Source organism: Acanthochromis polyacanthus, chromosome 12 (genome assembly GCF_021347895.1).
Source record: "Acanthochromis polyacanthus isolate Apoly-LR-REF ecotype Palm Island chromosome 12, KAUST_Apoly_ChrSc, whole genome shotgun sequence".
Taxonomy (NCBI): Eukaryota; Metazoa; Chordata; class Actinopteri; family Pomacentridae; genus Acanthochromis; species Acanthochromis polyacanthus.
This window is the reverse complement of record NC_067124.1, coordinates 29,083,941-29,098,357: the sequence shown is the minus strand read 5'-3', so window position 1 is coordinate 29,098,357 and position 14,417 is coordinate 29,083,941. Positions and strand designations below refer to the sequence as shown.

At 37.5% G+C, this 14,417-nt stretch overlaps 3 protein-coding genes across 6 annotated transcripts in view; all 3 read right to left on the bottom strand.

Annotated features, from left to right (window-relative positions):
* Nucleotides 1–1,861, bottom strand: part of LOC110968873 (uncharacterized) — a 63,330-nt gene extending 61,469 nt beyond the window's left edge. For 2 of the 4 annotated variants that reach the window (XM_051956771.1, XM_051956772.1), the window contains exon 1: nt 1,479–1,859. The gene's annotated coding sequence lies outside the window, so the exon portion shown is untranslated. Of the gene's footprint in view, nt 1–1,478 lie in introns of all 4 variants that reach the window. The other 2 variants (XM_051956773.1, XM_051956770.1) reach the window with 2 other exon arrangements.
* Nucleotides 1,862–2,690: 829 nt separating this feature from the next.
* pycard (PYD and CARD domain containing) lies at nt 2,691–7,119 on the bottom strand. The gene is made up of 3 exons (XM_022218875.2): nt 6,582–7,119; nt 5,166–5,210; nt 2,691–3,394 (listed from the first exon to the last, which is right to left on the bottom strand). Exons 1-3 carry the CDS (start codon nt 6,841–6,843, stop codon nt 3,132–3,134), a joined length of 570 nt encoding a protein of 189 aa, XP_022074567.1. The 5' UTR covers nt 6,844–7,119; the 3' UTR covers nt 2,691–3,131.
* Nucleotides 7,120–10,770: 3,651 nt separating this feature from the next.
* On the bottom strand, nt 10,771–12,641 carry LOC110968872 (apoptosis-associated speck-like protein containing a CARD). The gene is made up of 2 exons (XM_022218876.2): nt 12,320–12,641; nt 10,771–10,923 (listed from the first exon to the last, which is right to left on the bottom strand). The coding sequence occupies exons 1-2, from the start codon at nt 12,576–12,578 to the stop codon at nt 10,904–10,906; spliced, it is 279 nt and encodes a 92-aa protein (XP_022074568.1). The 5' UTR covers nt 12,579–12,641; the 3' UTR covers nt 10,771–10,903.
* Nucleotides 12,642–14,417: the final 1,776 nt, after the last annotated feature.

The following is a 14,417-nucleotide window of genomic DNA, read 5'->3' as shown; positions in this document are numbered from 1 at the left end:
TAATCCCTATCAGCCTTGAAAAAATACAACACACTGGTCAACCCCTAATATTCACAATAAATCATAAAAACATAGTGAAAGCACTGTTTACTCAGCTGATCAATGCTGGTTTAGACAAATTTTACTGGGTGGGGTTAAGGTGTTTAATCACAGGGACAAATTATAAAACAACAACAGTGATATTTAAGCACTCAAAACTTCTATTTTACTCTATATTAAAATCAAAAAATGTTTTTTTTTTTTTTTTTACAAAAAAATGCATCAACTCTCCTGACCCCCATCAAAGTGGTTGGGAATACATTCATGTTTTCCTCATCCTCTGGAAGGTCCCTCTCTGTGACTTTCATTGTGTCATTTCATTGTGACTTCCAGCCTCCAACTCCTCTGGCTCTGCTTCTTCCTGCTCCTCAGCTCTCTAAACACCTGAAATAACCTTGATGCTTCCACTTCTTTATTTGTGGCAACAAAAAAAAGTCCATTTCTGGCCTCATGCTGACGAGCTTACAAGAAGAGGAAAACCGTAGAGGCATCCATCTCATTTAACAACTAATGTTAACCATCTATACCTAGCACAGGGAGATACTGATCTTTACTCACCAAAGTTATTATTTATCAAAATCCAACAGCCAAGACTGATATTAGACAGTTAACATCATCACACCATTGTGATATTTGACGGATGTTTGCTTGAATGACTTTAATTACCATTTCTAAACATAGTGAGACCAGACATTTATAAACTTGATTTCATTGTCGTAGTGAGGAACAACAGGAACACGGTCATGTTTGCAACAAATCATTTTACGAGGTGACATTGTTCTGCAAAGCTTGTGCGTGTCTCTTGCCACAAGAAAACCACCTCCTCCTTTCTCCAAAATATGGAGCAAGCCCCATTCTCATCAAAAGCAGGCAGACCTCCTGTCCACCAGACAGACAGCAAAGCTACACTTTGGGTCTGTCGCTCTGATTCATCCATAGAGCCACTTTAGTTTGGGTTTATCATCGTTATAAAGTGATCAGATAATTATTCGGTCAGCACAGAGAACAGACACATTTCAACAGGATCCACAGCAGCTGATCATCTTCAGCTCTGCTCCAACATTTCTATCATTTCCATGCAGCCACAGGGTTCAGCTCTAACCTCAATAATGTTACTAAAACACGACGAAAATTACTGATATTTATTTGTTTTATTTCCCTTTTTTCTTACTGTAACATTAAAAGTCTGCAGTCTGTGTGTCCATATATGAGCTCAGAAAAACTTTACAGATCAAATTCTTTCGGTTTCGTTTATTTACCGTTTGACAGAACAGGAAATCGCCTTTTACCTTTTTCTCATCCCACATTTATATTTCCTTCACTCACTAACTGCTCTACATAACAATGAAACTTAGATTAAAAAATCTCTTTAATAAAAGCAGTTTACGACCATTTTCATTGGAGCTCTGCTGTCCGTTAGACACGGAAATATAACTCACCTCCTTTATTTATCTCATTTATGCTCGAAGCTTCGAAAACACCCCAAAGTTTAAAAGCTGTTCAGGCCTGAAGAAGTCAGGAAGTGACTTAGTTAACTTGTTCATTTGGTCCTCTGGGCTGAAGTTCCGTCTCTTTTAACCGAAGTTTTCTGCCGGTGTTCAAGATTCACTGGTGTCCCGATCAGCAGACATATCTATGATAGCAGGGTTTCTGAGACAGATGTTTCGTAGGCGTGGCTTTTCAGGACCCCGTTCGTGAATCCAGCTGCACCTCTAATGCGTGTGCTCGTTAATGGCTACAATGACGAAGAAATATTAAAATTTCAGTAATTATTTTTCACATTTCATGTCAATAACCGCTAAACACACATTATATTACACCTAAGAAAATAGTCCAGCCATAAAAACACACTGCGTTCTAGTTTTTTTTCTTCTTCGTCTTTTTCCTGCTTCCTCAACTACTACTTCTGCTTATTTTTTGCAGGTTCGTTGTAAACGAAAACATCACAATTTATGAATTGGAATGTAAAAATACTATGTAGACATTTTTAACGTGGATATTATTTAAATTTTTTCTTTTATTTTGTTGTTTAAAAAAGTCAATTGCTGATTGATATATTTACAAATCCTATAAAAACTTTTGAGAATAGAAGCAGAAATAAAACTGTAAAGATTGGAGGATGTCAGAGCTCCTGAGTGGAGATTCATGGATCAGAGTTGAAGGAAAAAATACAGACAAGTGAAAATGAAATTTGAATTTTACAGTGTGCAAAAAACAAGACAATTTTGCTTTAACGTGAGACAATAAATCTGTTTCTTCACTAATTTTCTAAGGTGATGATCAGCAGAATACATCCACTGATGCATGGTTACAGTTTCCCTCATAGCATAGAAAAGGCTGCATGGATTTAACCTCGATCAAAGGGCTTTTTACACTCCAGCTAATCAGAGAATAGCTTTTGAATATGTATGTTTTTTTTGTAGAATTAAAGGTTTTCACAGAGATTTCACAGGTGAACATCACCATCCACCATTTGGGATTCATGATGCAACATTTGAAGGAAACAAATATATGAAAAAGACGCTTTGGGAGTTTTTTTCCTGCATTGGAGTAACTTTCTGGAATAATTCAGTTTTACTGGAAGCAAACACCTCATTATGTCAGTAAAGATTTGTCACCTGTGATTTCTGATTTTTAAAACACTCCAGTCATTCAAAATTAAAAATTTATTACAAATTTAAAATACAAAACATTTTGAATGAAGCACCAACAGTGGAAACATTCTCACCTGATTTACATGTCAACATTTAGATAAACAATTCTGGTCATTTTGCTTTAATGAAGATAAAATAATGAGGTTAAAAACAGACTCCTGCTCCATTTGATATCTGCTGGATAAAAATAATTCATTTCTGATCAATACTTTCTAATTCTGGCATGTTTTGAACAAAGTCAATCAGTGAATTGAGGCTCACTGATGTGCAAATTCATTTCAACTAATTTAAGTGTAAAATAAAGGACAAAAAGATTTGTTTTACAAATCCCTCACTCAGACATAACATTAACATTTCCCCATTTATAATGTAAAGAAAACGTTTGCTCTTCAGCTCAGCTTTGTAAGTTTCACCTAAAAATGGATTCCACCACAATATTTACTTCTTTCCTTTGAGATCCTCGATGAGAAATTCTTCATGCTTCTGAAGGATTTGGTAGAAGATCTCCTTGCAGGCTTCTGCAGCTTTCAGAGGACCTTCATACAGCTTCCTCATCTGGTCCTGAGGGGTAGCGATCACTCGGATTTTGGTGTAAGTTTCCTGGTTGATAACTTTTCTCTCAAGGAGATCGTCCAAAATGGAATCAATGTTGCTCACTCTCTGGATCAGTGCTCCTCTGTGTTTATCCACAAAGTGCATGTCTGAGGAAAAAGGAAATAAATTACACATGAAGCTCAAACCATCCTGATACATTTTAAAATGCTACAAAACTCTAATTCATTACAGACAATTCCTGATTGGATTCTCCACTAATCAGACTTAAAGTTTATTTCTACTTCATTTCATTTCTTAGAAACTGTCCAAAATGCCCAAAAACTGCCAAAATGACTTGAAAGTTGCTCAAATTGACAGAAAAACTGCAAAAATTGTCTGAGAAGTGTCAGGCCTTCCTCTGCAGGTTCTGGGTAGGGCCTCTCCTTCCCCTTGTTGTCCATTTCCTTTTAGGAATGTGTGGCTGTTTTAGACAGCGGCGGGAAGTGAGGGCGATCCTCAGAGTAATCAGCAGGAGTGGGAGCAGATGCTGCAGAGCCGATCAGTTCTGAACCTCTTCACAATATATTCAGACTCTGCTCTTCATTCAGTGCCGGATCGTGAATACATCTAGTTGGTGCTGAGCCAGTCATTCTTGCCTCAGTCCTTTTGTGAGCTCCACTAACTCTGTTCTCCTCCTGGTCTGAACTATCTCCTGCTTGTGCTACCATCTGTCGCCTGGCTTTTTGGATTCATCTACACACCAGCCTGTCTGCCTCCCCTCTCCCTCTGGACAGTCATCTGGTTCATCTTCAACATTCCCCTTTGCCATCTTCAAACGATCATGGACCTCGGTCTTCACCTGCCGTCACAGCCTGCAGACACACACTCAAGCCCTCGCTTCCATCTTCGAGCCTCTGCCTCAGTGTTTCCTAGTTGTCAGTTAGGTCACAGTCTGAGTAAGCTCACATTAGGTTTTTTTTGTTCTTAGTTCACATCAGGTTGCTGAAGTTTAAATCCTCTTGGCATTTAGTGGAGCTCATTTAGTTACGTCTATCCTGGTTTAGCAGGTTAAAACTGATTTTCTTCTGTATGCCTATTCACTCTATAGTCTCTTAGTTTATAGTTCCATAGTTGAGGTTAGTCGCTCTATTTTTGGATATCTACTTCAGTACTGACTAGATTAGAGAACCCGGTGAGCATTAAAGCTCTTTGAATGTCTTCCTGCTCTTGTTAAATCCTAGTTTTAATTAGTGTAGTTCTGAGGTTATTCTTGTTTTCCTGTTTTAGCTTTCCTGCCGAGGTTATACCTGCTGTGGGTCAGTTTGCTGTTTATTCCTAGAATCTTCATTTTTTTCCACCAGCTGCTAGAGGCATTATAGATTGGCTTAGAGTCTCAATTCTACTTCCGGGTTGGAGTTCCTGCTGGGATTTGTAGTTTCCTGTACCTATATCTTGTTGTAAATAAACTATTACTGCATCTGCTCGACTCTTCTTTCCTGCACCTGAGCCTCAGAGAAAACCTAACAAAGTAATAATAAATGGTAATAAATGTCACAAATGCGTTAAAAAGGACTGTTTAAGAATCCTAAAATGACACACATTGCCCTAAAGGAGTGAAACAAAAAAATGAATCCAAAATCATTTGAAAAATTGTTTAAAAAATGTCTCAAACGTTGTCCAAACCCGAAGGACCTGAAATGACTGAAGATTGGTTCAACATCACTTAAAGACAGTTTAAAAAATTGCTCAAACGAACTCTAAAGTTTTCCAGATGGGCCCCCAAAAATGTAATGAGCAAAATAACTCATTGTTCATAATTTTTCAAAAATTACCCAAAAGCTGCTAAAAACTGACCCAAATGCTGCTGAATAACAAATCTGAAAGGAAGAGAATGAAGCTTGATGTGAAATTCAGAAACTGCAGCAGACGGCGACTCACCATCAGTGGAAGCAGACTGTGAGGTTTGTCCACCGGTCTCCTCAACTGCACAAACAGGAGACACAGAGTCAGACTGAGACAGAGATTTAACAGCAGTGAAGATAAAATATGACGTCCAGCTGCCACTAGAAATCATTTATCGGTTCTTTTCTCGATTAACTGTCAGTTTGTGTTACTAACCAGCTACCCAGTATTACCCAGAAATTCCTAAAATGATGGAAATCGGCCAACGTTAATACAATATTGATCAAAATGACTGAAACTGTCTAAAAAGACCCCAAAGTTTCCGGAACAGACACTAAAATGATTCAAAACGACTCATTCAACGATTTTTAAAAATGTCTCACCTATCTAAAAGAACTCAAAAACTGCTCAAGAATTGTTTAAAAAAATAAACAAAATAATTTCAAATGAAATTTGAATAAAATAATAAAAAAAAGATGGAAAAAAATACAAAAGGCCCAAATATTTGTCCAAAATGACTAAAACGTTAACTCTAATATGGTGAAAATAATAATAATAAATAACAACAAAAAGACACACAAAAATGTACCAAAATCACTGAAATGCGGTAAGCATAATCTCTTGAAACTGTTAATGAAACTATTTTCAAAATCCCTCAGAGACAGTAATAAAAGACTAATTTTAAAAATGGTTCAGAATTATTTATAAAAATAAAATGATGTCTAAAAAATCGTTTACAAATAATTAGTAAACATGTTGGAAAAATACTGATAGAATTCCCTTGAAATATAAAAAAAAAACAGAAAAATATCCTGAAGTTGCTGGTAAATGCCTAAAAAATGGCCTTAAAATGTTGATAAAATGACAAAAGCTCCTACAGTGATAGAAATTGGCCAAAATTAATAAAACCTTCATCAAATTGACTGAAATTGTCTACAAAGACCCAAAAGTTGACCTGAAATGATACCAAAATGACTCATTTAATGTTGAAAATCACTGGAAAAGGTTTTTAAAAATTCTCAAAACTTTCTAAAGGAACTCAAAAGCTATTCAAGAATTGTTTGAAATGAAATAAAATAATTTAATATTGTCCAAAGGGCCCAAACAATTGGCCCAAATGATTCAAGAACTATTCAAAATTACAGAAAAAAGCTTAAAATGAAACAAAATGTCCACAATGACAGAAAAAATGATCCAAAATAACTAAAAAAAAATCAAATCACTCAAAAAATGTAGAAATATTGTCTGAAAATGAGCAAATGGACTCAAAACATGTTCAAAATCATTAAGAGATGATAAAAAAGACCTAAAAAGTAAATGACAAAAAATATGATGTAATAATAATGTTAGTTTCGATTTTATTGGGTTTCCCTGCTTTTTTGTTTATTTTAGCAGAGCATCGCTTTTGTGCACAACCTGTAAGGTTTCTGCAGAAAACTCTGGGATATTTACCGAGTGTGTCCGCCACCTCGCCGTTTATCCTCTTCAGGATCTCCACGGCCACGTTCACGGCGTTTTTCTCGGTGAAAGTAGAAACCACCACGTCCGCTACGTCCATGTAGTCTTTGCCGTCCACCTTATTGCGAGGGACGCGGGGCTGCCCCTCCACCTTTCGGGCCAACAGTTCCTTGATGAACCTCTTCAGGTCATCTTGGCTCAGCTCCTGCAGAGCGTCCATCAGAGCAGATCGGACGGGTTTGGGTTGAGCGGCCATCTCTCAGAGAAACTCCTGGGCTGCTTCCGCGTAAACGCTGCTGTCTCGTAAACTTTTGAAAAACAAGGAAGAGTTGTGTTGCCTTCAAAGGTTGTCGGAAATAGTAAGCACACTCTTGAGGCGAGCAGATCGATCCAAATATCGATTATATGGATACCAGCGATACCAGGTATTGATATTGAATGACACCAGTGCAACGATATCAATACTTTAGTTTCCGTTTCTGTCCTGTATGCCTGAACTTATGCAGCTGCAGCAGCAGTTAATCCTCCTCTCCTGATTGGATGTTGTACCTCACATGACACAGTGACGCCAGAGAAAGCGGGCTCAGCTACATCATAAATCATGGTGGCGGGAAGTATCACTTGAATTTCTTCCGTGGCTCTGTTTGTCTGTTCCTGCCTGATTTGTAAAATGAGCTGCTGAGCTGTTGCACGTTCTTCAACCAACACTGAGGAAAGAGGAGGCAGAGAAGGAGAAGTCCAACTGAGATCCAGCTGATGATCAGACTACAGGCAAGATTACAAAGACTTGTACTGTACGACATTAAATAATTATTCATCACAATCATGATTTTTAGATTGTAACCACTATAAGAAAACAATTGACTGTGGCCTTTAAGATGTAAAAATGTGCTCTGCTCTTTAAAGACGTAGCACACTTACTTACTTGTTTTCTCCGCTCACAGAAAACAACATGTGGATAAAATCAATCACTTTCATCTTGGAATACTTTGAAATGAGAACGCTTTATCTCACTCTTTTCAAAGTAAATTTCACTGAGAAGAATATAGCACAGTCTGCGCTGTGAGGCGTTCATGGAACATCGGTAAATGTCCCTCGTATGCAAACATTCAGCTCATGAGGTGTTTCACCTGTCACCAGGCGGGTGAGACGAACTGACAATGTCTGTCGCACTTTATTATCAAAGACAGTAACCGGGGAGAATTAAAAGATCATATTTAACATTACTAAAGCAACTGTGCAAAAAAAATTATCGGCGATACTGGCCCTGTATTTACTTGGTATCGGATCGATACCAAATCTTGCAGTATCGCACACCATTACAGGTCTGTCAAGGGACCCTTTCCCACCATTGAATGAGATGCATAATTACACTATCAATATTATTTTGATGGCTGACATCAAAATGTTGCATCAACGTAATACTGTATCTAATTTAAATACAAGTATCTGTGTTTGTTGATTTAAAACTATCATTCAGGCTTTATTAACTTAATAAAATTAAGTTCAACTAATAAACATCACTGCAGGAATACAGTATTCATTTACTTGTGGATGTTTGACATGTACCACCCACCTAAACATTGCAGGTATAGCAACCTCCCACCCCCCCACCCCCCATGGCAGAAGATGCCCTCAGCAGGACAACGCACCCCGACACACTGCAAGAACTGCTCAGGAGTGGAACACGACAGAACTAAGGTGTTCACATGGGTTCTACACTCCCCAGATCCAAATCCTAAAGAGCATCTGTGGGATGTTCCAGGATAAGTCTGTTCTATAGGTCCACCCTGCAACCCGCAGGACCCAAAGAATTCACTGCTACAGGACATCCCCAGAGGTCCTGAGTCCATGAACCACTGGGTCAGAGGAGTTTCAGCAGCATAAAGGGGACCAACACAGTATTAGGCAGGTGGTCATAATGCTATGTCTGATTGGTGTACATAAACAGGCATACACTGCAAAAAAATGTCCACATCAGTGATCTGTATTTTTACACACAGTCTAAGATTGTTTAGTTTATGCTTTACAGTCTATTACTACCAGCATTTCGATGACATTATACTGTTATTTTACTGTTTGTACTGTAATCTTCATAAACAGTTTATTACTAGAAAATTGATATCAGAGAATGTCATGATAGAATGTGACAACATTACTAAAAACAAGTGATTTAAAAATATCACATCTCAAAATGAAAACCCCGGGAAATAGCAGCACATAGAAATGGCTCAGACAAGAGATGACTTTTCAACATTAGGCTTTTATCAAAGCAAATTCAGTATCAAACACATTCACTAACTAACTCATTTAAACTCATTACATTTCAGTAACATACAATTCACAGTTTTTCTGGAGCAGCCTCTTGGAAATCACCTTCTCCTGGCTGGTCATTGTTCCCCTCTTAGGGTTGACAATTAAATGACAAAGAACAAATGTATTCGGTGTGGCAGGCAAAGATCCCGTGAACTTCAGATGAATCTCTGTCACATTCATCAAAGGAAGAAAAAACTACAACAGGAAATTCAAATTATTAAACAAAACAGAGGCTTCCATTTAAAAGGAGCTATCTAGCTCAGCACACATTTAACTCAAATCAATTTGCATTACAAGCAAATTTACCTTTCCTAAGTGGAGAGAAAAGCAACAAGACACATCCTACAAATTCTGTTTTTAAAACTTGGAATAGTTCGACTACAAATGGTCAAATGCAGCCAACATTTGGAGATTTGATAACAGATCAATGGAGCATCACATCTTGCATATTTGATCCAAAAATACACGAAAGACAGAGATAGGAAACTTAACCTAGTTGGATTTGGTTGCTTAGAAATTCATTTCTTTGGTCTGGTTTGAAAGAAAGTCCCAAAGTTTTGTCCACTCTGCAGCCAAAATAGAGTATGCTAGCTAGCTAACAGTGTGGGGAACATCAGCATTAATGCCAACAAAGCAGTAGCTAACTTGATAATGCTTATGTTTTTTGTCAAAAACAAAATAGACTGATGACGGAATTAAAAGCAAAGCTGACGTTGATAAAGTCACAGTTGCCTGGTTAAGTGAACCATCGACCGGATGGATGAGCTGCAGGTGGTCCATGCAGGTCAGAACTGGGTGAAAATGATCGTCCTCAATTCTTCTTTTTCTCCTAATTCTACCCTCAGTAATGAGTAACATCATAATACATAATGTTTTACACCTATTTAGTCATTTCTTTGTGTTGACTGTTTGCTAAATGCCATGTCAGCTAAAACCAGAAAAATACTGTAATCTACTGTAAGATTGTACAGTAGCTTGCCGTTAATATTTTGCTCTTTAAAAACATAGGAATTTACAGTATTCAGCTGTATTTACAAACAATGTAATATTACTGTACAAAATATGCTGCTTTTTGTACAGACTTGTTGCCCTACATATAATATCTAGTAAAATCACAGATAAAATAAATGTTCATTTAGATGTTGACTGTATAAAAACAACAAAAAAATCTGTTCTTTTACAATGTGTAATTGCAGCATTACAATTTTACTGCATTTGAAATACACACGCACATATATAAATATACATACAGACATATGGTCTATATATAGACACATGGACAAAATCATTGGCATCCCTCGGTTAATGAAAGAAAAACCCACAATGGTCACAGAAATAATTTAAATCTGACAAAAATAATAATAAATAAAAATTCTAAGAAACTTAATCAATGAAAATCAGACATTGCTTTTGAACCATGATTTAACAGAATTATTTTTAAAAAAATAAACTCATGAAACAGGCCAGGATTTGTGATGCGTTTTAGTGGTGATTTGGTGCGAGAGATAGCAAACCTAGTAAGATATGGAGCAGTGAGGAAGAGAGGACGTTCTGTTGTTGTTTGCTTTTGTTTTTTGTGTTTATTTGATGTGAAAACTTTGTGTGTATGTATGTGTGTGTGTGTATATATATATATATATATATATATAAAACAAATACACTACACATAAGTTACAACATGACAAATAGACGTGTACCTGTCCACTCTTTAATTCATTACATAAGCACGCGAGGCAGGGACCTCATAGCACAAGCATAGTCCCAAGCTATCATAAGATTGTGTTGTACATTATTATATATAATGTTTTTCTATTTATTATGTTTGCAAACATCAAGAAATCGCAAGTAAAGGGAGACCACACCATAGCAAATTTAAAGAAGGAGATTTTATTCATCCCATCCATCATCTATACACTGCTTAATCCTTCATTAGGGCCGCGGGGGGCTGGAGTCTATCCCTGGTGACTTTGGGCAGGGTACTCTCTGGACAGGCCACCAGTCTATCGCAGGTCCTCAAAACCTGCACAAACAAGAGACACAGTGTCAGACAGAGGCAAACATTAAACAGCAGTGAAGTTCAAACATGATGTCCAGTCAGTAGGTGTGCAACTAAAAATCATTCCTTAGTTGTCAGTTAGTGTTACTTATCAGCTGCCCAATATTACCCAAAAGTTCCTAAAACGATGGAAATAGGCCAAAATGAAAAAAATACTGATAAAAAAAGATTGAAATTGTTTAAAAAGACCCCAAAGTTGACCTGAATTGAAACCAAAATGATTCAAAATGACTTGATGTTTAAAATCACAAAAAACTATTTAAAAAAAATGTGTCAGAACTACCTAAAAGAACTCAAAAACTATTCAAGAATATTGTCCAAAGGGCCCAAACAATCGCCCCAAATGATTCAAGAACTGCTCCAAATGACAGAAAAAGCCTCAAATGAAAAAAAATGTTCACAATGACAGAAAAATCTAAAATAACTAAAAAAAATGTGCAAATATTGTCTCAAAAATGAATAAATGGACTCAAAACATGTTCAAAATCACTTAGAAATGGTAAAAAAAATGACACAAAAATGTAAATCACAAAAATGTCATGTAATAATAGTGTCATAAAGGACCAAAGAAACCAGATATTCACATTCAAGAAGCTGCAATCAGAGAATTTGAACTTTTCTCTTAAAAAAATTATTCAAACCAATAAATCAATCAGCTGATGAACAGCTGACAATTCATTAAATAGTTGAAGGCTAGGCGGCTAATCGATTAGTTGCCAGTTTATTCACTAGTTAATAACTAATCGAATGTTGCAGTACTACTAAACAGCAACCTTAATAAAACAGCGAGTCTTTCCCAAGATGTTTGTGATTTTTCTACAACTGAATTATTCAATTAGTTGTTTAGTCTATAAAATGTTGGAAAATGGTGACAAATGTCTGAAACCAGAAAATATTCAGATTTAAGAAGCTGAAAGCAGTGATCTCTGAAGCTTTTACCGAGTGTTGAACTCACTTCCGTAGCATACTGTAAATACAAAGTCAGTTTAAAATGTATAATACTGCAGTGGTGAAGCTCCTTTGATGGACTTCCTGTGTACAAGCTGTGCTGCTTTGCTGCAGACTGAGCACCATTTACTCTACTCCGGTATGTGCATAGTAAGTGGGCAACTATGTAACTATAATAGAGCAATACTGTCTGGTTTCTTTACTCTATGACAATAAACTAGATATCTTAGACAAAATGAGACATCTGAGGACAAGATGCTGGGCTTTAAGAATCACTAAAAGACATTTTTCACTTGTTGCTCACAATCTATGAACCATAATTTTTTTGTTAGTTTATTTGTTTTAGCAGAGTATCATTTTTTCCTGCACAAACGGTAAGGTTTCTGTAGAAAACTATCGCTGGTTTATTTACCGAGTTTGTCCGCCTCTTCGGAGCAGCCGATGCTGTTCAGGATCTCCACGGCCACGTCCTTGGCGTGTCTCTCCGTGAAAGTGGAAACCATCACATTTGCTACCTCCATGTAGTCTTTGCCCTCCACCTTGCTCCGAGGGACGCGGGGTTGCCCCTCCAATTCGCGGACCCACAGCTCTTGGATGAACCTCTTCAGGTCATCTTGGGCCAGGTTCTGCAGAGCGTTCATCAGCACAGATCTAACGGATTGTCCTGCCATCTTTCAGCGGGAAATGCGGCTGCTCCTTCTGCGCAGACGCTATTGTCCCCCAAACTTTTGAAAAACAAGGAAGTGATGTGTCGCCTTCAAACGAGGAAATATCAGGAATAAAAGTACAGCCCCATTTTAATGAGCTGTTCAAAGAGCTGTATAATTAGCTACATTACCAACATTTTTTGACCGCTGACGTCAAAAAGTTGCATCAACTTAATACTTTGTCCAATCTAAACACAAAAACCTGCGTTTGTTGATTTATAGCTATCATTTACTAATAAAAAAATCTTCATTTACATGTGGATGTCTGACACCCACCTAAACATTGCAGGCATAGCACTAGCATTCCTGGACAGACGTTCAGAGACAGTTGAGGTTCTCAAATGGAGGTTCTCAGCAGCCAGTTCATACAGTTATGCAGAAGTCAGAGCATGTTTTCCTCTGAGTGATGAGTTGGTGCCTCACAGTACCATCCCGCCTCAGCTCCACCTCGTTGTTGTTTTGTTTTTTTTAAGCTTGATTTAGGAGAACTGAGATTCTGAAAAGACAGGAATGGTCGGAGGCACAACACTGAGCTTCACTGAGGGTTCAAACATCTTTACATACAGTCAATAACAAAGACAGCTGTTCTTAATAAGCAGGAGTGTTTCTGAGGTTGCAGCCACACACATGGATGAGCTCCTCCTACCTCTTACATAACATCAACAATTCTGCTTTACAGCCAAACATCTTGCCAAAGAAGAGGAGGCATACAAGCACAGACAAGCAGCCTGAAACGAACAAGAAAAAGCTACCCTGAAAAGTGGCATAACCTGTCTTTAACCTGCAACATATAGAAAACCACTCCCTCTCCAGTATTGCAAAAGTATTATGAAAACACAAAACACATGACCAGCTGCACATTCTCCCACCAGAAGCTCTTCTGTGCAGTGGAGAGAAGGCAAAAAGTCTGCAGCAGCAAAATCACACAACAGTTTCTAAAGAGAGAAGTGAAAGTACGATATGGGCAAGTGTATACAAACATCAAGCTTAGCGGAAGCACATAAAAAGAAGTCTTTATAATTCTTTTATATTTTGAAGAATGTGTTCAGTTTAGTTGAACCTGACCAGGACTACTACAGTGAACACAGTCCTGACAGTGAAGCACAGAGGTGGGAGTGTCATGATATGAAGCTGTATGACTGCAAAAGGTGTTGGGAGATGATATTATACATGAATATTATGAATGTCTGTGGTATTAAGAAAATGCCTGCCAAGATGACTCACAGTCTGCAGAAGGTTAAAGAAAATGAATTTTCAAGTATTAGAACCATCCAAGGCACACTGCATAGTTCAATTCAGTTCAGTTCAAACTGAAATCTGGAGTCTTCCATGCTGAGGAGGACTGAGTCTGGTATCAAACATAAAAGTAGACATGGAAAGTACAGACAAATAAGAGATTCAGACCTCAGTGTGCTGATGTTTTACTAAACTTCCTACTGTGGAGCCTCTATTTTTAGCATAGTGAATGTAAACTGTTTTCACTTTTACATCAGCAAAAAATACTCCACTGTTCAACTTAAATGTAATTGGATAACTGTAAGATGGTGCAATTTGGGGTCATTAGACATTTGAATTCTATTGTATCCTGTGTCACACTGCTAGATGGTGTAAGTGTGTGGTCATACTATAACTCAGCTACTTCAGACTACGATCCTTCAGTCCTGATAAACTCGTGGTTGGAAGTAATGTTCTGCAGTTTGACAGGCCCAGTGGAAACCAAAGCCTGCAGGGTGTTAATGTGTTGTTGTCAAACGATTTTCCCTTTTCAGAATTGTATTTTACAAAACTCATGGATTAAATCGT

Excerpts from the sequence above, each read along its gene's own strand:
- pycard (XM_022218875.2), bottom strand. The coding sequence starts at position 6,843 with ATGGCCGCTCAACCCAAACCCGTCCGATCTGCTCTGATGGACGCTCTG. Across the intron at positions 5,211-6,581 it reads CGAGGTGGCGGACACACTCG|TTGAGGAGACCGGTGGACAA; the intron begins GTAAATATCCCA and ends CTGTTTGTGCAG. Across the intron at positions 3,395-5,165 it reads ACAGTCTGCTTCCACTGATG|ACATGCACTTTGTGGATAAA; the intron begins GTGAGTCGCCGT and ends CTTTTTCCTCAG.
- LOC110968872 (XM_022218876.2), bottom strand. The coding sequence starts at position 12,578 with ATGGCAGGACAATCCGTTAGATCTGTGCTGATGAACGCTCTGCAGAAC. Across the intron at positions 10,924-12,319 it reads CGAAGAGGCGGACAAACTCG|GTTTTGAGGACCTGCGATAG; the intron begins GTAAATAAACCA and ends TTGTTTGTGCAG.